Genomic DNA, 27,732 nt, shown 5'->3' with positions numbered 1-27,732 from the left:
TCCAAACCACCCAACCCCACGCCACTGAAGCAGAGTGAACAAACTTAACCACTACACCACCAGGCCAGCACTTCCATTCCTTTTTTTAAGGATAAGACATAGTCGAATGTACATACGCCACACAGTTTTAGAAATCCATTCATCAGTTGATGCATGCCTTTTGGCTATTGTGAATAATGCTGCTATGAACATCATGGTACAAATATCTGAATCCCTGCTTTCAATTTTTTTGAAGTAGAATTGCTGGATCATAGAGTAATTCTATATTTAACTCTTTGAGAAATCTACAGACTTTCGACGGGCATCAGCTCTGTAAGTGAGCTCTGGTCATCCTGGCCTTCTTCTGAACAGATATCCCTCAGGGGGCACAGACGCCTTCCTCTCTCCGGCATCCACACTGGCCCCTGGCCCCTACTTCATTGCTTTCTGCAAAGCCATTCTCTGAGCCTCTTTTACACCGAGGTACAAGCGGCTGACAGGGAAGCTGGCCCTGGTGTGCAGTTGGGCTCGCCCGAGGGAACCAGGTTTGGGTCGGTCACAGCGCGTCCTGCGAGGGCGGTGATATGGGCAGGAGGGGAGGCTCCTCGCTGTTCTTTGAAATCTCCGCAGCCAAGCGTGCCATATCCGCCCACTCTGGCGGTGGCCCTGGGGCTGCCCAGGTGAGCCGGTCGATTAGTCCCGCGCCCGGGGGCGGGCGCAGCTGTGCGGGGTGGCTCCCTCCAGCGCGGAGTCCGCGCTGAGCCCGCGCCCAGCGCGAGCGCCCTGCTTCCCGCCCCGGCGGCCGTTCCGGAGCCTGAGCCCGGGGAACGCGCGCCGCCCGCCTGGCCCGGCTCCCTCTCAAGTGTCCTCGCTGCGAGCTACCGCCTCGGCGTCCCCGACACTCCAGGTCTCCAGCCGCGCCGCGTGCCCAGGCGACCCCGACGTGCCCCCACTTCGAGCCCGGACCCCGGTGCCCCCGGGAGCCTCGCCGTCGCGGCCCCAGCACGCCTCTCCAAGCCAGCCGCCCGTGCCGTGGGCGCCCCGAGGCCACCGGGGGCGGAGACAGCGGGTGCAGGGCGGGCCCGGGCCGGGGTGGCCTCGCCGCGGAGCCGCCGTTCCTCGGATCTGCAGCGGCGGAGCCAGCGCAACTCCCGCCCGAGCCAGGAGAGAGCCCCGCGAAGGGAGGCGCGAGGGGACCTGTCCTCTTCCTGCGGGCCTCTAGGAGAAGCAGCTTGTGTCCCCAGGCCCGGAATAAAGAACCCCGGACGTGGTCTGCTGGGCGCCAGGATCCCGCAGGTACGGCGCGCGCCCTCCCGGGAGATGCTCGGTGGACCCCACGCGGCGCCGGCGGCCGCCGGGGTGCGGGGGCTTTGGAGCGCCGAGGGGGCTTTTCAAGAGCCTCGCACTCGTGCTCATTTCTTCGGGGCAGGCGGCCACCCCATCCTTTTGTCCTAAGGCGTAGCTCAGGGGCTCGGAGGAGAAAGTTGGGAGCAGGAGAGGGTTATCAGCAGGGGCTGCAAAGACAGGCTTCTAGCGATCGGCAGGGTCTGGCCAGGGGGCGAGCGCTAAACAGCAGGGGCCCCAGAAGACACTGGGTGGGCATGGGGTTCCTCTTTGAGAGGGAGAATAAAGTAGAGAAGCTCGCTGGACTTTTCCCCGAATCCTAAATCGTCTCACCCCTGTCCCCCAAGAAGTTTTTATTACTCTTTGTTTTTAAAACCTGACTTTGAGCCTTCCAGGTAGCATGCTTGTAGGGTACTCCTGCAGAGGTGGCATGCGTCTGAGGCACCCAGGACCTGCAAGGAGTGCGGACTGTCGTTCGGGTCCCGTCCCCCCTTGAGACTGCAGCGGTACCTGCCTGGGCTCCAAGCCCGGCCCCCTCTGACCGGTCAGCTCTGGGTTCTGCTTCTCACACCTGACAGGGGCAAAGGGCAGAGCCTGAGAGGGACTGACCCGATAGCTCAGAGGAAGGAAAAAATCTGAGAAAAACGGGAGTGAGGAGTTGGGAGAGAGAGGCAGGAATGGGGCTGAGCCTCATTGGGGTTGCAGAGGGACTTTAACCCTGACCCCCCAAAGGCAAGCTCCAGATGTCTCACCTTTGAGCAATGTGGAAAGCAGGCTTTCCTGGGGGGTCCTAGGTGTCTTCCTTGTGTCTCCCTTTCCCAGGAACCTCAGATTTTCCATCCTCCCCTTCCCTCTGTGGTTTTCCTGACATTTGTGGTGCTCTCCAGACCCCAGCTCTCCTCTTGCATCCCAGCAACCTGGTGTGATGTTTTCAGGCTCTGGGAGTCTGAGGGCAGGGCATGGGGACTCTGGTTTTCTCTTGATTCATGGTCCTAAGCAGTGCAGCTGACCCCCCATCCCACCCCCCAGCCCCATTTTGTGGTCTAGTGGAGTCCTCTAGGTCAGGATTTCCCTCTCCTTCCTTGCAGCGGACTGAGGAGGCCTGAGCACTCAACAGCAATTCCTTGCAGTTCTAGGGTATAACACCCTCCCTCTCCAGGGAGCTCTGTGCTGTACAGACGTTATTGATCTCCTGCCTGGAGGATGTTGAAACTCTGAGTGTTTAAGCTATTTACCTCAGGACAGACAACCAGCCAAGGAAGGGTTTTGCTCCAAAGCCCCCTTTCCAGGCCACTTAGTGATTGGGTTGTGACTTTAACCCTGCAGCCTCTGCCTGGGGATAGTCCTTGGTAATCTCTGTGCCTGGCTTCTAAGGTCACAGAAGACTTGGATGGGGGAACAGGAAGCCCAGTGACGAGAGGGGAAGGCAGCTGCTAGATTGGCTCTGTGATTCTAGAAGGAAGAGCCCAGCTCATGGAGAGTGGTTAGGGTTGTCTGAGAGCTCTCCCTCTTCCATGGTATTCAGAATAATTTCTTTTAAGCCACACAATGAACAATTCCACAAGGACAAAACTCAGGCTGTTGGGACAGCAAATGGATTTTGGAGCAGGTCACTTTCGTTCTCTTCAGCCTCCCCACATTTCCAACTTTGGTTCCTGAGAAAAAGTGCAACATCTCAGTCTTCAGTGGACTGGAAATAAACTGAGCTAGGGCCTGATTGTCTCTATAGCAGTCCAGCCTTCCCTGAGTGAGTGGGTATGCGGTTTTATTCATTTTTGTTCTCTCACTGGTTCCTTTATTTCCACTCCATCACCCAGTGTTCACTCTGAGCAGGTGGCTAATGCGTCTGCTTAGGTTCAGGATGGTTTTAAATTTGGCCAGGTTTACTCACATATGTAGCCAACTGTTTGTATGTCTTTTAAAGGCAAAGGAGCTCAGACACTGGACCCTAAGGATGCTGATAGGGACACTCTGACTCATTAAGGGAGAGCTGAGTGTCAGCAGAGAGGGGAGACATCAACCTCCCAGAGGATTTCCCAGCACTGTTGCTCACAGCACCACTTGGCCAGATGGAGATCACCATGGGGATCATGGATGAGAATGCCACCAACTCCTCCACCAACTTCCTTTCTGTGCTCGACCCGCATGGAGCCCAAGCTGCTTCGTTCCCCTTCAACTTCAGCTATGGCGACTATGATATGCCCTTGGATGAAGATGAGGATGTGACCAATTCCCGGACTTTCTTTGCTGCCAGGATCGTCATTGGCATGGCCCTGGTGGGCATCATGCTGGTCTGTGGCATTGGCAACTTCATCTTCATTGCTGCCTTGGCCCGCTACAAGAAGTTGCGCAACCTCACCAACCTGCTCATCGCCAACCTGGCCATCTCTGACTTCCTGGTGGCCATTGTCTGCTGCCCCTTTGAGATGGACTACTATGTGGTGCGCCAGCTCTCCTGGGAGCATGGCCATGTCCTGTGTGCCTCCATCAACTACCTACGCACTGTCTCTCTCTATGTCTCCACCAATGCCCTGCTGGCCATCGCCATCGACAGGTAAGTGAGGGAGCAGTGGGGACAACAAAGGAAGGGACACTGGTATTGCTCCTTCTTTTACCACAGGTGTGGATTGATGAGAAATATCTGTATTCCTCGTAGATGTGAATGCATGGGGCCTCAAAAGTTGGCCCATTGACTGAACAGTAAGAAAAGTTCTACTTTTCCAGCTGTGGGCAGGCAGAGGTAGCAGAGCCCCCTGGAGTTGGTCATTGGGAAGGCTTTTGGTCCCTCTGCTATGGACATGCTCCGAGGTGTTGTATCTGTTCGAGGTCTAGAGGTAGACAGGTAAGAGGATGGGTGGGGGGACAAGTTTAAGGTCTAGGCAAGTACCTCTTGAGTCAACTTGGAAATCTTGATGGGGGTTTCTATCTCATCAAGACTTCGTCTACGAAAATCTGACACCCCCTTGACCTAGTTGATTTTAAAATAAGATTGAAGGATTTGTTTTGGAAAAAAAAGAAAGAAAAAAGGGCGCGTATGCTTACTCTTTTTTGTCATTGCATTCATCAGTTTGACCTGTTTTTAGTGATGGTAAATAAAACCAGAGTGGCCTATGGCCTCTGCAAATCTTTCTTAGGTTATATTTAGTCTTTTCATTTAGTATAATCACTTGTCCTAAAGGGTCAGGTGGTTTTTTTCCCCCCAGGACAATCTTTGCAAGCTCCTCTGCCCAAAGTTGGACTTATTACAAAGCACTTTGTTACCGTCTGGAGACACTTACCTTGAGGGTCAAATCTGGGCGCAGCATACTTGCTTCTGAACAGCGCGTCTCTCTTCCTTAACCCAGAGAGCCTGAAGCACAGATGCTCTCCCTGTTCCATGGCCTCAGGGCTCTGCTGGAGTTCAGCTGCCCCTCACAATCAGGACACCCCAGCACAGTGTTCCGGGGGGAGCACAGTGAGTAGGGCCTGCTTTCTGAAGCCGCAGCCAGGATAAGATAACCTGGAAACAGAACACTACTGAGGAAAGGGGGTTGAGAAGGAGCCTGGCTTTCAAACCCCTGAGGGGTGGAGCCTCCTCTTCCGTTCCCCAGGGAAGGGTATCAGGGAGTTAGCCACTTACACAGCCCTTGGCCTGTCACCCATAGAAAGTGCTCAGAGATGTCATGCCTGCAGAGGGCCACTTCTCCTTGACCAAGGTCCTCCTCAGGAGTCATAAAGCCCCATGGCGTTTTGTCCACTCAGGAATAGTCCCTGCGTGAATACAGAAGGAGCAGGAGGGGGCAGTCAAGCAGAGCATCTACCCACTAAGTCCTCTTCAGAGGTGTCAAGGAAGAACCCCAGGGACCTTGTCTCTGACCTTTTCTGAAAGTAGAAGCTGCCATCATCTCTCTTAGCACAGAAACAGGACAAAGCATCCAGGATCACTTCCTTAAGTTTCACTCTAGCAAGACGTCTTTTCACAGGACATGCTCCCAGCCCCTGAAAGTGGCTAGGTAGGTGCCTGCTATGGGGTGGGACTGAGGTCCATTTTACCATGTAGCGGCCCCCTTGTCGAAAGGGGTCATACCTGCAGTAGGGAGTGGCTTCAAGGCGGATGGAGCCAGGATAAATTAAGGGGCACTGGGTTATTTTGAACATGTAAGAGTTAATATCTGTGTCAATCAATCCATCTCGATCTGCTGAGCTCCTTCAAGCTCCTATCCTGCTTTCATACCAAATTCAGCTTGTCTGAAATACCACAAGCATCTCTCTTGCAGGGGGAGTTTATATAAAGCAATTCGAATACAACGAGAAAGATTAGTTGGGGAACATGCTTTGCCTCATGGGGCTGCTATTGTTTACAGTAGGGTCGTGGCTGGGAACTTGCACCCAGGTACCGGAGCAAAGCGCTGTCGATGACACAGGGCACCCATGGCTTGGCCAGCTAATGGCTGCTCCGATGCGTTAAGCTCCTTTATTGATGTTTGTGATCTTTGCTTCAGATTTTTTTATTGTTATGTGTTTTCACCACCTAATTTCAATCTTGTGGCCTAGGGCCTCATTGATTCTTGTCTGGTCTTGTGTGTTGTTCAAGATTTGATCAGTGATTTTCAGATTTGATTTGGTTAGTTTCGGGCAACTAACTTTTATCTTGATATAAGAAATACAGCTGCAGTTATAAACCTACTTTTGTTTTTGTTTAATGAAATTTCTGTAGGAATGGTGTTAGTGGCTATTCTGCCTGGCTTTACCTCCCGCTGCATCACCTCTTAGCTGTGGGCTTTGTTAGTTGTTTGACCTCTCCTGCCTCAGTTTTCTTGTGTGTACAATGGGAATAATAAGAAAACCTAATGTATTGGGTTGCTTTGAGGATTAAATGAAACACTATATGTAATTGTTTAGAACAATGCTTAAAACAGAGTAAGCACTAAATAAACGGTGGATATTATAATTCTTGAATTAACCCTTACAGGAACAACAACAACAAACCCCAGAAAAACTAATGAATATTTCTGATTGACTAACCTCTTTGTTTTCATCGAAGTGATTGTTTTTACGATGTGATTTAAAAGAAAAAATACAAGGTTTCTAAGAGACACAGCCATCAAGATATAGAACAGAACTACTTATCTTCTACCTGCCTGGACTTCTCTGTTTCTGTTATGGGCTCCATGGTGCTCCCAGGCATCTAAGCTCTCAAGTCTCCTCCGTCCTGGCTGCTCTCTCCCTTTCTCCAGCGTTCATTCAATTTCCAGGTCCTGGCAATGCTCCTCCCTCCCCCCAACTGTTCACTCAGGGCTGGACTATCACAATCTCCTCTGGGTCTTCTTGCCTTCATTGTCTCTTGGTTCTGTCCCTCTGCCAACCCTACTCCCCTACCATTCATCCTAAACATTCATTCATTCATTCATTCAAACAATGCATTTTTATAGAGCAACTACAATGTGACAGATACTAGTGCAAGCACTAGGGATAATGGTGAATAAGGAACAAAAGCTCCTTGCCTTCGTGGAGCTTATACCCACGGGATGTACAGAGCCAGCAGTCAGGCAAACTGACAAGAAAAGTAATTCCAGGGTGTGAGAAATGCTCAGAAAAAAACAAACGCAAGAAAACCATGAGAGTGACTGAGGGTGGACACTGCTAGGTGTGTGGTCAGGAAAAGTGTCTCTGTGGAGAAGACATTTGAATTGACCGCTTGAAGGATGGGAAAAAATAAAACAAAAGCTGGCCCTGTGAAGACTGGGGAAAAGCATTCCAGACAAAGGGAGTTATAGGGTCAGAGGCTCTGAGGCGGGAACAAACCTGAAAGATTCTAGTAACAGAGAGAAGGACCCTGTGGCCTGAGGGAAGAAGGCAAGACTGCAGCCTGTTTAATCTTCTGTCTTGTACATGTCTACCCTCTCTTTCTCACACAACCTCTAATAACTCCATTGTCTACAAAACATGGCTCAACCCCCTTTGCCTGCTCTTCCAGCCTTTTAATATCGAGCCCTTGCTGCCTCCCAGTCTCCTGCTGGGTTGGGTAAACACACCTATGTCCTGTTTTCCAAACAAGGTTGCACTCTTTTTGAGAACTGTCACCATGGCTCATTAGATTTCTATTCATTCAGTGCTGAGGGTGAAGTTTTACTAAAATCCTAGGTTCCCTGAATCCCAGGTGCCCAGAATTCACAGACAGCAAAAGGTTATAAAAGAAGTAAGACTGGATCCCTGCTCTTGGGGAGCTTAGCCTCTAGTGAGCGGGTGGGAGAGGGAGAACTAAGTTTATGAGAACGTTTGAGGATAACATAAAGGATAATTTTAAATGAAATTCAGAAAGGGTGACATCATCGTATACCTGAGAAGTCAAAGGAGGCTTCATGGAGGAGATGGACTCTCAACGGGCCTTCAACCAATGATGATCAGCAAAGAAGAGGAAAGATTTTCTAAGAGGGCAGAACGGTGTTTGCAAAAGCCAAGAGGTGGGACTGCTTGAGGTATGAGGTCCTCTGGAAAGGTATGTGGGACAGGGCGAGGAACATAAGCAGAGTAGAGATCAGAAAGGATACGGTCATATTCCAGAAGATCTCAAAATCTAAGCACACAGATCAGACCTTATGGCAGCAGGGAACTGAAAAAGATCATCAGAAGACTCTGCCCCCCCAGATCTGGGTTTTCTCTTTGATGTGGACACACCTACACCATCCTTGAGGTATCCCTCAGGTCCCAGGGCACCTGGGGCACTGGGGACTCCCCTTCTTTCACCCAGAATCCAGGGGAAACTGTCCAGTGTGCCTGCCCTTTGGAAGCTCTCTACTTGGGTCTGGATGAGGCCAGCTAAGGCATAACTGCACTCAGCCTTCAGAAGCACCAGTGCTCCCTGGTGAGCTTATTGGTCAGCGGTTATGCATTCCCTGCCCATCCCATGACCAGTCTAGGAGCTGCTGTGACTACTATTTCCACGGTCTGATCTGGGGCTGGGTCCTGGGGACAGAGAGGGAGGCCAAAGGCTCTTTGCTTAACTACTCAGCCCACTATCATCATACAGTTACTGTCTGGACGTTGCTTTGTCCAGCAGCCTTTATTCTCTGTTCTCTGGGAGATGTTGGCTCTAAGTGGATGTGGTCCTGAGCCATTGTAGTGATAGATGCACAGGGCAAGCCAAGGCATACTCATTAGCAGAGAAAAGGAGCTGCCAGTTGCCCAACTCCTTCTTGGAACATCAATAGGCAGAAACCAACGGTGATGGAGAGAAAAGAGAAGAGTTGCCAGGATGACAGGAGGGCAGAAGGAAGGGTACTGCTTGCTCTGGTTGGGAAGGGAGGGGGCAAGTGATGTATTGGAGAGGCCACTGGATTTGGAGCAAGATGGGGGTCTGTGTCACGGTCTTGTCAATTTCTAGCCATGTGGCTTTTGGCAGATTATTTAACTTCTCTGAACCTCAATTTGCTCATCTTGTAAAATGGGCATCTTGGCTCTCTTACCTATTCAGTAGAGTTGGGGTTATCTAATGAGAAAGTGGATTTGAAAATGCTCTGAAAACTGTAAGCTGCTTTACAAACATAAGCAAGTATTGCTAATACTAAAGTTCTGGAGTTCTGGTCCTAACGTAGCTAAGGCTGTGGCAATCCTTAAAATGGTTTTCTGCCATTAGCCTATTCATAAATGTATTTGGAAGGCCTCTTTCACAGCTCCTTGTGCTAACCCTGGGGATGGAGTTAGGTGATGTCAAACAGCCAGGAGGAAATAACTGTCTGATTGGTAGTCACAGATTACCCTGAAGATTAGTTTTGTTGTAAAGATTAATAGATCCAGTAAAATAGAAAGTACTAAAGAATTTGCAAATGCAGTATTTGCCAATAACAGGTAAAAGAAAATTGCTGTGTATACAGAATAGCTCTGAAGAAATACATTTTAGGATACTAACAGTTTCTCGTATATTAATAGCTTATTGTTGTTTATGTGCAGTATCTCATTGGAGCCTCACAGTATTGCTGTGAGGTTGGCGAGGCAGGTGATATTCCCATGTTATAGATGAGGAAACTGAGCCCACAGGGCGAGGAAAAATGACTCAAATTCATATAGCAAGTTTGTGGCAAAGCTGGGATTAGAGTCTTGGTCTTCTGACTCCTAGATCGGCATTCTCTCCTCCTTGTTCACTGAAAAAACACTCTAAGAAGAAACATCATAAAGACTTCGGAAGTTACTATTGGGAAAAGAAGGAATAGAATTGTGTAGTGAAAATTCATATAGTAAACAAGTATGAATATAGAAATATTCTTTGACAGAGTAATCGGCAGAACATGGTGGGGTAGATAGGGCGGGAGAGAGCTAGTGAAAGCAAAAGCACTAAACTCTTAGTTTTTATGTGAATCAGAGCAAGTTTGGTGCACTCATTACAGTGGGAGCACTCTGGTCTTTATGAAGGACCCATACACGTGTGTTGATGAAAGCATGGCCACCAACCTGCAGCATGCCACCCTTCAGCACTCAGGAGATTGGCAAGAGTGCCACAAATTGCCGCGGGTGGTGGAGGGTGTCAAGCAGCCAGCCGGGTGTCCAGAGGGAGGACCCAACCCACCCAACTTCATCTAACTTCTGGGAGCCAGAAAAGAGCAGGAGACTCACTCAGGTGAACTCTCCAGAAGATACTCAGTGGAGTTGGCTGCCTGTCTTGCGGGGGAAGGGACAGAAACGGCCAGAATACGCCCAGAAAAGAAATAAGAATGAACCTCCTCTTCCAATCAAAATCTCAAGAAAGATGACCTTAAAGGGATTGGTTTCAAAGGAAACAGAAATGGTCTGGCTTTCCTTCAGGCCCCTGTCACATTTGCACTTGGCCCTACCTGGGATAAGCTGTGGACACGTGAGAATGTGTTTTTTTCCAGCGCTGATTAGTCATTCCCTCCCACTTCACCTCCCATCTTTCTCCTTCTCTAGCTTCTACCCCCTGCCAGATGCAGAAAGTCTTCCAGGAAAACAGAGCTCGCTGCACAAGCATGTGCGCTCTCTGGAAAGGCGGCTTTCAAACCACACAAATGACTCACATCCCCCAGAAAGTGCTCTCTCCTCGCTCCTGGCCCACTGTGGTCACAGCAGTGTGGCTTTTTGGGAAAGAACAAAAGCAATATCTTATACTGTCTGCTGCTTTGTGGTTAAAAAAAATATGTTCATGTATATTCTCAATTGATTTTCACATCAACCATGTGACATAGGGTTAAATGTTTTCTTCAAGGGTATATGATATGACCTTGTGTATGACCTTGAGAGAGTCACTCGTCTCTCACAGGGCTCCATTTTTCTACCTGGAAAATAAGATAAACGATCCCATGCTTTTCCTCCACCTTTGCATACAGAGCAATGTTTTCAAAAATGTGGAATGAAGACAAAACTTTGCCCACCACTTCCACTGGAGAGGGCAAATTCTCCCAATAACTCTTTGGAATTATTGGGCCCTTTTACCTCTAAACTGTGAGCTTATTAGGATGAATGGCCCTGAAAACAAGAAGGAACTGAGAATAGTGCCAGGCTAGAAAGTGATGGGAGGCATTATTACTACAATTAATAATAATAGTTACCATGTATTGAGTATATACCATGTTTAAAACTGCGCCAAGAATTGTGTATACATTAGCACATTTAATCCTTAAAAACAATCAAAAACTTTTGCAGAGAAGAAAACTAAGATTCAGAGAGATTAAACAAAACTTGCCTGAGGTTGCAGTGCCTCGTAAGGGGTTGAGCTGGGGTTTGTATTCAAGTCCACCTTTCTTGGAAGCCCACATACCATTGCATTTTTCTTGCACACGTACCATTTGGTTGCACCTCGTAATGTTGCAAAAATAATATCATTATCCAGCACTTTCTCATCTCAGTGGTTGACTGTATTTGTGTTCTTGTCCTAGATATCTGGCCATTGTCCACCCGCTGAGACCCCGGATGAAGTATCAAACAGCCACTGGCTTGATTGTCTTAGTGTGGATGGTGTCCATCCTCATTGCCATCCCTTCAGCCTACTTCACAACTGAAACTGTCCTCATCATTGTCAAGAGCCAGGAGAAGATCTTCTGTGGCCAGATCTGGCCTGTGGACCAGCAGCTCTACTACAAGTCCTACTTCCTCTTCATCTTTGGCATCGAATTCGTGGGCCCTGTGGTCACCATGACTCTGTGCTATGCCAGGATCTCCCGGGAACTCTGGTTCAAGACGGTCCCTGGTTTCCAGACGGAGCAGATCCGGAAGCGGCTGCGATGCCGCCGGAAGACGGTCCTGGTGCTCATGTGCATCCTCACCGCCTATGTGGTGTGCTGGGCGCCATTCTATGGCTTCACCATTGTTCGCGACTTCTTCCCTATGGTGTTCGTCAAGGAGAAGCACTACCTCACGGCCTTCTACGTCGTTGAGTGTATCGCCATGAGCAACAGCATGATCAACACCGTGTGCTTCGTGACCGTCAAGAACAACACCATCAAATACTTCAAAAAGATTATGCTGCTCCACTGGAAGCCTTCTTACAATGGGAGTAAGTCCAGCGCGGACCTTGATCTCAAAACCACGGGAGTGCCTGCCACCGAAGAGGTGGACTGCATCAGACTGAAATAACCCAATGGACCTTTCAAAGTTTAAACACAGACGGGACCTTTGGGACACTAACCACTGTATTTAGCTACACATGATCAATTAAGAACTCTTGGTTTGCTGCAGAAGGCAGAGGAATTGGACCACTATGTGAACACTGTGTGCAAGAAGCTCGAAATTTCTAAAACCGATGTGACTAGACACCATCACCAGTGGCCAACATTCATTGAACATCTAATTTGTGCAGAGTAGGCACTGGTGAAGCTTATATACGTTGACAACATTTAAATGTCAAGAAGAAATAGAGATTAAACCAAGAAAAATGTTGGTGCCCAGACATTCTGGAATAAGGGGGTTTCCAGAAGGGAGCCCAAGTCGGCAACTAGGACTGCAGTATACATGTGTGTAGGATGACGGTCTCTCTGGACCATTTCAGCCATCCATCAGACACTGCTGTAGCCCATCTCTAGGATTATTCTTAGGCTTGAATTGGCTCCTAACGTTTGCAGGGTTGGAACAAGAATACAAAACAAGTTCCTGGTTCTTTCTGCATCATTCTCTTCTCATCCCTCGTCCTGACCCTTCTTGTGAGGAACCTTACATGGGTGCACACAGACACCAGTATGCATGGCCAGGTTCTGCCCAAACCTTCTTCCTGTACATTGCCCTATGGCCACCCCTTAGACCTAGGGCTGTGCCCATACATGGTGAGACTCATTGTCAGGAGGATGGACGTGGGGAAGAAAGCACACAGACCCTGAAAGCCATTTGGACAGGGAATTATGGGGTTCTAGGTACCCGGAGCAAGTCAAGAAGGGGAAGCCTGGGCTCAGGATGGTTATGTCTTCTTGGCTCCATGGACTTCTTGCCCCAGGGTACAGATGGATGGCCTCTGAATGTATGTGGGGCTCAGGGCAGGGGCTCAGGTTCTCTGGGTCTAAGGGTGATATTGCTTCCACCTCAGTTACTCTAGCTTAGACCAATTAGGTTTTCCCTTAAGTCCTTCTCTTCCCTTGTGAAGCATGGAAGTTTTGAAAGTAGACACAACACCTCATGGATGTGGCTATCAGTCATTTTTCCATTCCACCAACTTTCACCTTTATTGGTATGAGTTGAGGGGAAAATGTCTTTATCACTGGTGCCTGAGTCCCATCATAGTCATTATTCCTCTGGATTGAGACTTGATTCTCTCTTAAAATGGAGGTGCTCTTGGGAGGGATAACCCGTCACATTTCTATTTCTTAGTGTGAATGAAGTTATGCAATCCAGCGGCAAGTGATGAATTTTGGTGGTAATGCCCTGGGCACCCAGAAAAGAAAATGACATGCAAATTGGGGTGGGCGGCAACAATGAGATTCTGTGACTCTACAGGCTTATGGAGAGCTCGTCCCACTTTCTAATCCACCTCCTTTGTTTGGTGTTTTGGATTTTGGAATTTGGAATTTTGGAACCAGAAGATCTGATCCAGCTTTGGCTCTGTCACCCGTGTGGCCCTGGGTAAAGCCTCTTGGAAGGGTTGAAGACAATACCTGTGGTAGCTGCTGATGAGGTGGTTGTAAAGAGCCAGTGAGATAATATGTGGGAAAGTTCAACCACACAGGTAATCAGAAAAATAGACTAATAACTGTGCGTAATGTGCCTGGACAAGGAAAAACTTGTTACTCTGGCTATGTATCCAGGAACCTCACCCTCTCTCCCTTTCATTATTCTTTGTGTGAATTCTTCCCTTGCCTCTGAGCAGTGTTATATATACATTATGTTATATAAGGAATATGTTATATATACATTATGTTCCTAATGACATGTTGGTACAAGGCAGTGACAGTTGGTGGCAGAAGTGTAAAAGGAAATGGTATATTGGTCTCCAGTCAGGCGATGAGCTCAGGGTTTTAGAAACTTTGGAATCAGAGCATCTTTGTGATCATGGAAGTATTGATCATCTTCCTATGCCTGTTCCCAGCCAGCATGAATCTGGGCAATGCGATATTTGTTTCTCAACCTGTTTTTATTCTCATGAATGTGTACAGCTATGGAGTGGACTTGTCTTTTCCTTCTTAAATAAGTCTATAGCAGCACACTTATAATGCTATTTAAGTGATACCTGCATGGCATTTCCCCCTCCAAATATAGTCAACTCTTTGTTTTGGGCAGCAAAGTTAATTTTTTTTATAGTTACTTTATTTCCCTGGAAGACGCATTTCAAAAACTTATTTATTTCTTTCCATTAACCATCCAGCAGTCTTACCCTACAGTTTAATCAGAGTAGTCTTAGAGAAGAAAAACTAATTAAATTATTAGCCTAAAGCCACCAAGCCTTGGAAGGCAATTCTTATTTTTTGTAAAATCATATATTGCATTCTAAAATCAGGAAAGTTAGTTTTTGGAATAAAAAATAATAAAATTCTATAATTTGTTGTCATTACGTTCATCTTTTCCATTAGGAATGCTAAACAAGAGGTGACTATTAAACAGGAGCTTTTTATTTGTGACGGCCAATGCTCTTTCTGCCTTTTAGCGTAAAATGTATCAACTTTTCACTCGTTTAATTATCTGTAATATTTCTAGATATTGTGTCTGCTTGTGATTTTATAGTGAATGAAAGTATTGTGTTGTTATCAAGTGAAATAAAAAAATATATATATCATCATCAACCATGATTTTCATGTAGTTTCTCCCCGTGCGCTTTTCTTAGTTATCACGCGATGGTTTTTTGAGTGAGCACTGAATAGACTCTGATTCCATGATCCTATGAACTGTGAGAACAGTGCTAATTCGTGCTCTTATTGCCTACAAACTTCTCCTCTCCACCATAAAGAGGTTTAACTGATTTCTACCTTCTTCCTATAAGTCTGCTCTGGTAAAACCATTAGTACTTCTTAGCATCTGAGTGCCAAGACTGGAAATCGGAGGACCCATTTGTGCCTGTTACATAAACTAAGACTAAACCTCCGAACAGGACTAATGTCTGCACATGAAGAATGAACCAGGAGAGGAACCTATGAGCCCCAGCCACGTTCAGATTGGTGGCTAATTCATTGAACTGATTGGTAGCCTGCCCAGCTGATGGCTTCTCCAAAAACTGGTAGTAAGCCCGACAAGGTGACACCTGTGCTTTGCGTTTCTTTTCTGTTTTCTACATACTTTTAATGTGCACATTGTCATAAAAGGATAAAGATGTGATTTTTGTAAAATCAAACAATTTCCTTAACTAAAGTAAAAAAGAAGGGCAGATTTACAGCAAAGCTTTTGCCTAATGAGTACACATTTAAAAAATAATTTCTTAGGGCCAGCCTAGTGGTGCCGCGGTTAGGTTCGCATGTTGGTGGCCTGGGGTTCGCCGGTTCGGATCCCAGGTGCGGACATAGCACCGCTTGGCAAGCCATGCTGTGGCAGGCGTCCACATATAAAGTAGAGGAAGATGGGCACAGATGTTAGCTCGGGGCCATGTTTCCTCAGCAAAAAGAGGAGGATTGACAGCAGATGTTAGCTTAACGCTGATCTTCCAAAAAAAAAAAATCATTAAAAAATAATTTCTTAAATCAAAGACATTAAAACATGGCAATGTGGCGGACACCACAGCTAGCCCTCACATATGAAATAATTTCCATGCTCCTGGTGGAAAAGAATGCTAAAGAATTTGTGAGACGGCCGGAAAACTATAAATATAAGACCTGTTTTTTGAAAAATATGATACATTTTGGAATGTATCCATGAAGAATGAGTCCAGGTCTCCTTTCTAGAGTGTAAGGTGAGAATATCGCATTCAAATCATTCATTTTACGGTTGATGAAACTGAAGCCCAGAGTGGGGAATAGGTGTCCGAGATCTCATGCTGGTCACCGTGAGAGCCAGCGTTAGCCCCCTGGCCTCCCGATGCTCAGTCCCTGGACCTCTACCACAGCATTCATGGTGCAGGGAGCATCAATCTTGGAAAAGGAAGGGTCATTTCCAAGAATCCTTGAGGTGACTGTTCACCTCCAGTCTGGCCTTCTCTGGAGACACATAAGGAGTTTAGCAGAGACGTTCCTGATTCCTTTGCAAGCCAGGTTTAGGTCATGCTACCCCTGGGAACTCACAGCACAGACATGGAGACTAGGAGGTTTGAGGGAAGAACTGCTAAAAAATGTTTACAGCTGCTCTTTCTTTACCTTGACTAGTTGGGAGTCCCCAGGAACAAAAAAGGAAGATACCAGGCCCTTGTCCATGAGGACAGCTGCCAAGCCCTAGGAAAGCAGGAGAGGGTGATAAAGAAGCCATGTTTGGGGGCCAGCCTGGTGGCATAGTGGTTAAGTGGTTAAGTTCGCATGCTCCACTTTGGTAGCCTGGGGTTCACAGCTTTGGATCCTGGGTGCAGACCTACATACTGCTCATCAAACCATGCTGTGGTGGCATCCCACATACAAAATAGAGGAAGATTGGCATGGATGTTAGCTCAGGGTGAATCTTCCTCAACCAAAAAGAGGAAGATTGGCAACAGATGTTAGCTCAGGGCCAATCTTCCTGACCAAAAAAAAAAGAAGAAGAAGAAGCCAGGCTTGGCTGGCTCTCCAGACCGGAGGGCAGGCCTGTCTGTTCAGAGTTCAGTGGCATCAGAAGGCTACCTCGTGCTGCTGCCAGTGAGGATAAAAGAGGTGGGGGTGGCTTTCGGATGAGGTGGGACTTGAACTGGACAGTGGAGTGTAGAGAGCAAGAAGGTGAACAGTCCACATGGAAGAGAAACATTCCTTTAATCTGCTCCTGGAAACTGAAATTGACTTTTCCTCGGGGAAAAGACTTCTCACACAATGATGGGATTGTCGTAGCTGGAAGAGGTAGCCAAAACCGGAAAAACACACAGAGACATAAATAATATTAGAGCCTTATCTGAGAGTAGGTCTTGGCAGGCACAGAGGGAGGAGAGAAGGAAGCAGGTCTAGCCTTCGGAAGCAGGTCTGCATGATGGAGCGAGGGAGGCATCTCATAATGAAGGGAAAAAATGAGAGAAAGGACGGAGAGGAGGAAGTTGTTGAAAACAAGTCTGGCTGATTTGAATACTAACAGTGGGCAGCATCTGCCATGTGTCGGGGGCTGAGCTGAGGACATTACAGGGATCATCTCCGTCAGTCCTCACAACAGCCTGCCAAGGCAGGGGCGAGGATCACTCTCATTTTACAGGTGAGGAGATAGAGTCTCAACTCGCAGAGGTTGCTCCAGGTCACACAAGGAGTGAATGAACGTTGTGGAGGAGCGCTGAGATTGGAACCCAAGCAGTTTGACTCCACACTCATGCTTTTGATCACGCTGTGCTGCAGACTTGACATGATTTTCCTGGACTTTCCTCATGCTTTCTAGAATACCAAATAGATGCCTCTCTCCTTAAATCTAATCACTGACTGATAATTCATCTCCTAAGTTACCTGGATTTTTCTCAAAAACTGAGAATAGCACACTCCCATCTTTATTTTTCCTGCTATGAGAAGGTTTATCACCCTCAACAGCTGGCCCCAATGCAGGGATCCTGAACCTGTGAGCATCATGGGCACTTGGCATCTGGCGAAGTTGATAGCCCCTTCTCAAAATAACGTTTCCAAATTTATTAAATAAAATACATAGGAATACCAAATAAATCAATTACATTGAAATGCAGTTATCAAAATATTTTTAATGTTTATGGTGCAATTGCATAAATCTTTATATTAAATCTTTATTTAATTCCTTAGATAACAAGATTTAGCATCAAGGCTAATAACTACCATAATTTGGAAGTAGTGATGAGTGAGAATGAAGTTTTCAGATCTTTCCCCAAACTGCAGTATGACGTAAAATATCTGTGGTTTCTCTCGGGGGAAGTTTCAGGGACTGCTAATACTGGAGTGATCTGTTGCCTACAGCATAATGGAGGGAATGCTTAAATTTAGTTACAGGTCAGTGAGAAAAACAATGAATTTTTTTCCATCCATGTTCATGGCCACTGAACTGATTAAGAAGCCCTGCCTGAGAGGGGGGGTGCAGGCAAGCACACCCTGCAGTGGCACTGGCAGAAATGCAAATGGCAGGAAGGAAGGAGCACATGCATTAAATGGAATGAAATCGATAGATGGTCATGGGCATTCTTTTTGGACAGACAACTCAGTAGGCTCTGTGGTTCCCTGACTCTGTGCCTTGTGCCTTCTCAGTGGCCCCATCCTCATTCGTGTGGCAAAGCTTCATCCAAGCAGCCAGAGAAGGTCTCTCTTTATAACCTGGAGACTCAGGACTCTTTCACGCAATTATTTAACACACATTGCTTGTCCTAGGCTATGATGTTCCAAAATTGAATAAGACACAACTCCAGCCCTTGTCCCTTAATGACTGGTTTTAAGGAGACAGGGCATTTTGGTTGCTGGGAAGCACAGGGAAGGATCTTATAAAAGAAGCATTGCAGACTGACTTATCAAGTTGACTGTCTCGCTCTCTTTTCGTTTGTTACTTTCTGTTGTTATGTTAATTGTTTTGTTTCTGTTTTCCTCATTTTAATTTTGTTGGCCTTTTCATATTTTCTCGAGTTGAATACTCACTTCTTTTATTTTTAATCTTTCTTGTGTCTCATCAGTGATTAAAGGAATGAGTTTCCTTTGAGCAGAGCTTTACTCTTGGTAGGATGTGTAGAATATCTTTAGCTTTGAAATATCTCTTTTTATTTCATTCTGTTTGATATATGTATCTCTTGGTTCATCGTTTTGATATTCTCTTTATGTGTTTAAGATTTCCAGCATTTGTTATATTTATTTCCTTTTGTTTCCCATGGAATTTATTTCTTCCAGAGTAGATTATTCATTTTTCTTTTGCAGGCTCTATTCTTTTCCTCCCCCCTTCCTTCCTCCCTTCCTTCCTTTCTTCCTCCCTTCCTTCTTTTCTTCCTTCCTTCCTTCCCCTCTCTCTCTCTTTCCTTTTTGCATAATTGCAAAGTTTTCCTGTTGCTTCTTTTCATTTTACTCACCTTGAACAATACACTGGGTATCAGAGCCAGTTCTGTCCAAGGTGAGTATCTATATATATATATCTCTGTCTGTCTATCTATCTATCTATCTATGTCTATCTATATCTTACTGTTGTTTATTTCATCAGATTTTATGATCCTATATCACCTCCACCATATTTCCCCAGAAGCCCATCATGTGTTATGCAGAAGAGTGCTATAAGAAGATCAATATGTTGGATGGATTAGTGGCCAGAAGGACTGGAATCAGAAAGACCAATTAAATGGGAGTGAAAATACAAAGGAAGAGATGAATGGAGCAAAGGTTTTAAAGTGTTCCTGGAGTTGAGGAAGGAGGAGCAGGAAGGGATGATGCTGATGCCTGTGGCTGAGTGATTGGAAATTCAGAAGCAGGAACTGATTTAGGCGGTAGATAAGAAGTGTATTGTTAGATATGTTGATTTTGAGGTACTGATAAAATATTTAGATACATTCAGCAAGTAGTTAGAAATATCGATGAAGAATTTAGGAGAAAATTGGAAGTTAGAAAGATGTGGCTACCACCCATGTTGAACTATCACAAAGGATCAGATTGTTAAACTAGACTCACAAATTAGAGCTCTTATTCAGTATGAAGCTTTACTAATAATCTCATGTTTCAAGAAATCAAGAGGCTCAGATGGAGCAGGGGCTGTCTAGGACAATTCAGTGGCCATACAGGTCCTCCCTTTCCATGTCAGACATAGTCTCTGCCCCACAATAAAGATGAGGCCTCTAAATGAGGTTTGCAGATCACCACATTGGGTGGAGAACATTTAAGTTATGAAACATCTCCATTCTTTTTTTTTTCTCATTTTTTAGACTTGAACAAAAAGTTTACTCAAGGTTTGTTAGGACTGCAGCCCGGGAACACAGACTCAAGCAGCACTTGAATTGTGTTCCAGCTGTTGAAGAAAGAGGAAAGGTTTTATAGTTGTGGCCAACAAACGCAAAGGGGGAAAAAAAAAAGGAATGTCTTTTAACAAATTCCAGGCACAAGTAGTCATGGAGTGAGAGTCAGTTGAAACAAGCCATTAAAATTAGGAATGTAGAAGATGACCCTGACAGGAATGAGGTCTTGGTCCCAATAATCTTATCTTCCTCGAGAAGGCTTGCAGATGCGTTTCAGGCATCTAATGAGTTCAAGAGTTCATGGTGAGGGGGGAATTTGCTCCTCTCCTCTTCGCGTCCCCCCAGCCCCATTTTAGTGCCTTAACATGACTGACTCCTTCTTTTCTCAATTCCACATACTCAAGATGGCATCCTTGGTTGGCCTCTGCTACTTGGCATTTGCAGTCCCACTTCCTTTCTTCCCTTTTAGTATTTCCTGGGAACACACTTAAGAATAATTTACCCAAATCCTCATCTCAGGTTTTGGAGAACTTAACCTGCAGAAAGTCTCTCCACTTTCACTTTCAATTTCAGCACCAAGACAGATTCTCTTTTGCCACACCCAGTGTTCTCACTAACTCCTGGATAAAGGATGACCACTCTGTCCAGAAACCAGAAGTAGAGTCATTATCCTACGGCTGGGCTCCCTTTTCAGCTATGTGCTCAAAAAGATCTTCATTCTTCCAGAGACTGTTAAAGGAAGATGAGATAAGTGGTTAGTGAGCTTGAACTCTGAATGAAAATTGGCATTGGAGAATCCCACTTGCTTTCCTATGTTTGCCATAAGAAGATCACACCCAGGCCCTGGGTCCCAGGTCCCAATAGTCCCAGAGTGAATAAAGACACATAGAGCAGATTTCGATCTAACTGACTTTCTGGAAATGGGAATAGCCCAGCTGAGTCCAGCAGAGTGACAGCTGATCCACAGATTCGACAGGCTCTGGGTGCATCTTGGCGAGGCAGGAAGTGGCTAGGATCACCTCCTGGGGACTGAGACATTGGCGGCAGCCATTATTGTGACCTAGTACAGGCATGGTGACACAAACGCCATCGGAGTTCTTCCCCTGGCCTGCTGGCACAGGGGTCTGCCCCACCCACTCTCCATTTTTTTTTCTCTATAGATCATCACAGGGATTTTGCGACATTTTTTAGAGGTCATGACTCAAAAATCCACAGATTCTAGTTATATTTAACATAATTAATCCTGAAACAGAAATATCCTGCTAAGAGAATTTTACAGATAAGGACTCTTATCATATAAAATCCTTAGTTGATTCCAGGAGATCCAGTGATCAACAGGTTTACAAGGAGATTAGACCGGGCCCCCTGCCTTCTCACCCTGGGAGCATCCATGTGGTATAGGGAGAGAAATAAACCACAGACCAGCCGGCTTAACACCTTTTTCTGCTCATGGAAACTCAGCAATGGAAGTCTTAGAATGGATGGAAAATTGAAAGGGTAGACTCTGCAGAGAAAAGTAAGTGGTCATTGAGAAATAGGAGAAAGGAACCAGGAATGTAAAGTGAGAGGGAGAGATGGAGAATATTCAGAGAAGAGGATGAATTTAGTGTGGCTAGGAAGTTTAGCTTCCTTCCACTCTCCAGGACCCTCTTTTTCCTTAGTAAGAGAACCAAATTATTAATTCAGAGTAAACACTATATTTCACAGACTCCCTTGCTGCTAAGGATGACCAAGTACCTACCGGTAAAACCTAGGAGGATGCTTATGAAAGTATGGAACTTACTTCCTTAAGTGCTTTTCTCTTTCCTGTTCAAAATCCCGTTATTTAGAATGCAGATGTAAGCATCTTGGACAATGAAAACAAGCCTTACACCACACGGATGGTGGTCCAGATAGCTGGAAGGATAACGGGCTCATGATAATGCTGGGGTGTTCATACCAGCACTGGACTGACTAAATCTACACTTCTCCCAAGTGACATAAAAATCAACCTCCATCTGATTTAAGTCACTGTTTACGAAGTTTCGTTCCTACCTAACTGGGCAGCCAGAATGACTCAGTAACAGCCAGCTCTGACTGCATTTTGTCTTCCACATAATCCTCATCTCTCCAACAAAGGCTACGTTGTCGAACTACATAAACAGGATATCAGTATTCTCCACTGTATTAGGACCTTAACAAAAATTGAATCTGAACAATTCTAGTTTAATCTGTACCACCCTATGAGGAATTTTTTTTTAACTCAACCTCAAGGTGCATGCTTTTTATCATAGGCAAGTTTTCCTTGTTATGGATAAGAATTGCTTAAATGTTCTTTTTGGCTATTGTGACATGGAATACAATAATAATGTACTACACTATTAATTCTAGTTAGTCAAGGGTCTCTGTGTACTGAATTAAGTAGTTTACAGCATGATTTTATTTAATCCTCTTAACCCTATGAGATGGGTGGTAATATTGTTCCTGAGGATCACTTTTCTAGTAAATAGTCAGCCTGCCATTCAAAACCAGGCTGGTTTGATTTCTGAGCATGAGGTCACTAGGGTACACTATTTTGTAAGCTTCTGGGGTCTCTTTCACCTTTGTATTTAAAGTGACAAGAACAAGGATTGGAAGGGGTACCCCTGAATGATATCTAGATGGAACTACCCCGTCTGATCTTTCCTTTATCCTCTGTATGTCTACTAATGTACAAGGTGTGTTTGAGGACAAGGACCATTTAGCTCCATTCTTTACAGAGAATTCTATCTAAGCACACAAAGTTTCTGGATGTTTACCTTTGCCCCTAAAGCTAAAAGGCAATAGGTATGGCAGGTGCATGCAATAAAGCTGTCAGCTTCCACACACTGCTAGTTAGAAAAGATCCCAAACTGGCAGCCAAGATGGGAGTTCTGAGGCTGTGGATAGTGGAGAAGTCAGTACTCTTGGTTCTGTTTCAAAATTGGGCTCTCTCAAATGTTTACACCAGAAAGCTAAAATTAATAGATGGTTTGTTGGGATTCAGCTTGCAGAAAGCCAGGGTTAGAAGAGCTCTCGGTGTGAAGCATTAAAATGCATTCCTACAGCTCTTTTTAGTTAGCAAGTGGGCTGACCAAAGTCTTCCACAAATTTCAAGGACGGACAGTTTGAGCATCAGTAAACAACCTAATGAATGCATTTTGCTTTTTAACAGCATTGGAAAAATATGGAACAAAGAAGGTCATCTTCATCAGGACATACACAGAAACTTAGAGAATCCTTGAATTAGAATAGGCATTTCAATTTTAGTGTCATTATTTTTGGAATACACCAAGAAAAAGTGTCTAAAGACTCTTAAAATGGCAGTTTGTAAAACAAACTATACCTCCTTTAAAAGAACTTTTTGAGCCCTAGGGAGAGGTCAGGTCTTCAGATAAAATATCCTCAGGGGTCAATCAGTATTTCCATGGCAACATATCACCAAACCAAGTAGGAACATCCCCCCTCTCCAATACAGTGCAGTAAGGTTACATTTGCTTAACATAATTGTCACTACATTGTCACTCGTCCATAACTCAGCAGGAAGTCTCGCTGCGTGATCCTGTTTCTGAGTACTACTGAGGCTCCCCGAGGAAGGTCCAGGTTTCACAAAGTTCTTCTTGGTTTTTGCTCATCTCTTCAGCTAGGCATCTCACTTCCACAGGCTGCATCAACTGATGCTAGAGTCTGTAGGCTGTGCCCCTCCACAAGGGGGCTCCAGCTGGCCTGCACGTTGTAGGGGCTTGTCTGCCTCTCCACGAGTCCCTCACCATGGGACAGAGAGGAAAATCTTCCCTCTTTCGGTCTAGGACCAGGCTACATGCATTTTCTCCCGCAGAATTCCCTCATCTCTCACCCACCCAGAGTCGTTTATTAATATTTCTCAAAGTCTGAGGTTTTTCATTCTTTAATGGGTGGGGCAACAGTACCCCACTTCAGAATGACTTATGCCCGGGAAGCCTAATTCCTTCTTACATCCAGAGAAAGGTAAGAAGCAGTTGGCCCTAATGTGTATGGTCTTGAAGATGTGATCTTCAGTCAGTAAATCTTGGGCAGAAATAGACACACGCATCTACTAAAAGTACACACCTATTTTTAGGGATCATTCATAATCCACCTTTGGGATATGTCTGTTGTAAGGGGAGAGGATCCCTTCTGGCTGCAAGGACATGGTCTCACTAAAGATATTTCAAATTACCAAATTAATCTCAGTTCGAAGCATGAGCAGTCAAGTAATGGTGTCTTCTCAATGAGCAATGAATAATGAGTGGATATTATATATACTATGTGTATATATACATATATGCATACATATATGTATGTTATACATACACATATTATATCTATTTATATATTATATATAATTGACATATATACACATATATTACATATAATATACATATATATTATATACACATATGCATACACATAATTTACTTTATATACTGTGCTGGGCTGAACAACGGCTCTAAAGATACCCAGGTCTGAACCCCTGGAACCTGTGAAGACTGCCTTACATAGCAAAAGGGACTGTGCAGATGTAATTAAGTCAAGGATCTTGAGATGAGGAAACAATCTTGAGTTACCCAGGCGGGCCCTAAGTGTAATCACACACGGCCTTGTAAGTGAGAAGCAGAGAGAGAGAAGGTGGTGATGTGACCATGGAAACCGAGACTGGAGTCAACTATAAAGACGGAGAAGCAGTCACAAGCCCAGGTCACTAGAAGCTGAAAAAGGCGAGGAAACGGATTCTCTCTTCAGAGCCTCCATTGGGAACCAGCCCTGCCAACGTCTTGACTTTAGTCCAGTGACACTGATTTTTGGACTTCTGACTCCATACCTATAAGATGACACCAGACTCTCCTTAGGATTGCTGCCTTGGGTCCACTCTGGACACTTTACGTTTCTGCTCCCCGGCGTCCCACCCACACTGCCTCAGATCATCTTCTAGAATCAGCTTGTGGGAACTCCAGAGTAGGTCTTGTTGCCTTCTCACTTCCAGGCCCTCGACTCTGGCCTCCATCTGCTTTTGAACTGCAGGGTCCACTTGCCAGCCCTGCACTGTCATGCTGAAGGTGCCTGCCAAGTCCTTCCTTGGGGAACTTGGCATTTTTGAGGAGTGAGATTATTTGTGGTAAAATGAGATATTTGGATTACCACAGGATTTCTCTTCATTGTTCTCTCTCCATCCCTTATTACAATGGAGATATTCCACAGGAGTTGACAGTCTAAATGCTCTTTTCAGAAAAGATTCCTTCATAGTTTAAAGAAAACCTGTCCCCCTCTTTGTCTTCCTGGCTTGCAGCTGAGAGAAACCTGCCCAGCTGTGGAAAGGGCGATTAACACTACTGATCTCTTCTTCCTCCAAAGAATTCTCTCTGAGCCCGGGGTCAAGAATCACTTTTCTGGAGAATTTAGCTCCACTGGAACTGAGAATGCTTCTCTTTTGGTGTGTCCCAGTGGAAGCATTTTATTCATGTAGATAATAAGCAGAGGCAGCCGCTGGCTGGCTTGTTTACATACTTAGCTAATAGGAGCGCTGTGCTGCTCCCCATCCGTGCCTGCGGCTCTGCCAGAAGGGAGATACCTCTGGGGCTCACAGAAGAAATGTCAGACCGCACTGTTCAGCCCTGATATTGTATTTGCAGCTACCCCCTCCAGAGCTTATGAGCGGAACAAAAATGAAACCAATTTCCTCTGCTTTGTACAGACTTTTACTTTTTATTACTTTGCAGATTGAAAATCCAGGGATTCTATAAAAACAGTCATTGAAGGTGGTGTCAATGTTTTTACCACCTAATACTGTTTATTTAACAAATATCTATTTAATGCTTACGGTGTACCAGTGCCATGTAAGTGCTCGGGATTCAGCAGTGACTGAGACAAAGTTGCAGGCCCCATGGAGCTTATAGCCTAGATCCATCAATGAAACAAAGAAGTAAGAGCACATGCATAAACATTTTCTGACAGTGATAAGTGTTATGAAAAAAGTAGAGCAGAGTAAAGGGCCAGCAAGTGACAACTCATGGAAAGAGGCAGAAAGGGATTGGAGGTGGTTTAGTTTGGGAGGTCAGGGACAGCTTGGCTTCTTGGAGACTTGAAATGAAGAAGCCAGCTCTGCAAAGATATGAAAGAACAGCTTTATGAACAGAGGAATCAGCAAGTGCAAAGGCCCTGAGGTAGGAGTAAGCTTGGTGATAAGAGGAACAGCAAGAGGCTAGTGTGGCTGGAGTGAGTAAGGGGAAAATGGCCACAGTTGGCATTGCTGAGGAGGCCACACACCAGATCATAGAGGACCTCACAGGCCATAGTACGTGTGTGAATTTTATCCTAAATGTGAGGGAGGTTTGCTGGAGAGTTTTAAGCAAGGAATTAATGTGTCTCTGAATTAGGATTTAAAATTAAGCGCTCTGCCTGTTGTATTGAGAATAGTCTGAGGGGTGGAGGGATGGACCAGGTTTGGAAGCCAGGTGACCAGCTACAAAGCTATAACTTGCTCTACTTTCTGGAAAATCTCCATTCCACTGAGTTTTTCACTTGTGTTTCCATATTTTTAATTGCTAAAAAGACTCTTTTGGTTCTCTTAATATTGCATTTTTACAGCATTCTTTTCTTATTTCTTAGATGAAATTTCTTCTCTTATATTTCAGAGGATATTATTGATACTGTGGAAGTTCTATTTTCTTTGAATTGGTCTCTATTACTAATAAATGTGTTTTATTTTATTTATTTATTATTATTATTTTGGCTTAGTGGTTACAGCATGGATCCAAGCCAGATTGCCTGGTTAAAATAACAGCTTCCCCACTTACTAGCTGTGTGACCTTGGGCAAGTTTACCTAATGTCTTTATGCCTCAGTTTCTTCATCTATTCAGTAGAGATAATAATAGTGTTAAATAGCCGTGGTGAGGATTACATGAGTAAATACACATAATGTCCTTAGAAGAGTGCCTAGCTCATATATGTGCTCAATAAGGGTCAACTCTTATTTTTCTGTTTGCTTTGGTTATCTGGTATATTAGATGCTTCCCTCAAATGTCTGGGGATTCTTGACTCTTCGTTCAAAATCAAGAATGGGGCACTAACAGGCCATCTTGGAGCTCTAGGCACAGGGGGAAGGCTTGTTTACTATGGGCATGGCTCTAGGATCCCTGGCTAGGCTATATCCTTTGGGAACAAAACCTAGTTTCTGTTCTTTTCTCTTGGGCTGGTCAGATTCACAGAGAAGAATCTCCTGTTATCCTGCCTGGAGGTTATAGGCTGAGCTGTACCATCGCATAAAAAAGGAAGGCATTCTCAACATGCAGGTCGTAAACGTTCATGTAATCTCCCTGTTTTCCAGTGGTGCCCCATGAGTGTTACTCATTCATCCACCAACTGTGATTTGTGCCTCAAATCCAGAGTGCGTGTTTCATCCTCGCCAAAGAACAGCCTTCCAGTCTTCTCCTGGGTGAGTTGGGACAGACAGCCCACTCTGTAAGGTTGGGAGATGATCTGGAGGCCAATTTTTCCTTCAACAGATTTTCCATCCCCTTGTTTTCAGTCTCATCTTTACTTTCACTTCCAAAGACGCCAAGTCCTACCAATTTCTGAGCCTTTTGGAGGTTCAGCGGTGCAAGCATGGCCATTTCTCAGCTCTCCTCACTGATTTGAGGCATTTTGATTTCTTATACAGCTAAGTCCATCTGCTCCCCATCTTCAAAATTCTATTGACATTTCTCTGTCCCATTTTCTTTTCTTTGTTAAAAATCCCTTTGCGATTGGGCTCCACAGGCCGCACGCCAGGAGAGAAGAGCCAAGAGGTGACCAAAGCCACATAATAATGTCAATAGCTCATTCATCTGTCCATGCAAATGGATCATGGGGAGGTGATTGGGACAGCGATGCAAAAAACTGCTAAAGTGAGAGTGGCCAGGCTTGTTCCGCATCCCTATTTATTAAAGTATTTTAATAAGCAAAAAACCTACTTTGCTCACGATGCTCTTCAGCAGTGCACAGCTGGGGATGTTGAGCTTCTCAAAGCTTTACCTGTCCCACGAATGAA

General features: G+C 45.4%; 1 protein-coding gene across 1 annotated transcript; it reads left to right on the top strand.

The window, feature by feature from the left end:
• Nucleotides 1-1,103: 1,103 nt before the first annotated feature.
• On the top strand, nt 1,104-14,497 carry PROKR1 (prokineticin receptor 1). Its single transcript, XM_046661571.1, has 3 exons — nt 1,104-1,275; nt 3,248-3,877; nt 11,190-14,497. Exons 2-3 carry the CDS (start codon nt 3,393-3,395, stop codon nt 11,884-11,886), a joined length of 1,182 nt encoding a protein of 393 aa, XP_046517527.1. The 5' UTR covers nt 1,104-1,275; nt 3,248-3,392; the 3' UTR covers nt 11,887-14,497.
• Nucleotides 14,498-27,732: the final 13,235 nt, after the last annotated feature.

This window comes from Equus quagga, chromosome 5, assembly GCF_021613505.1.
Source record: "Equus quagga isolate Etosha38 chromosome 5, UCLA_HA_Equagga_1.0, whole genome shotgun sequence".
Lineage (NCBI taxonomy): Eukaryota > Metazoa > Chordata > Mammalia > Perissodactyla > Equidae > Equus > Equus quagga.
The sequence above is the reverse complement of the archived record's forward strand: the minus strand, read 5'-3'. Positions and strand labels throughout refer to the sequence as shown.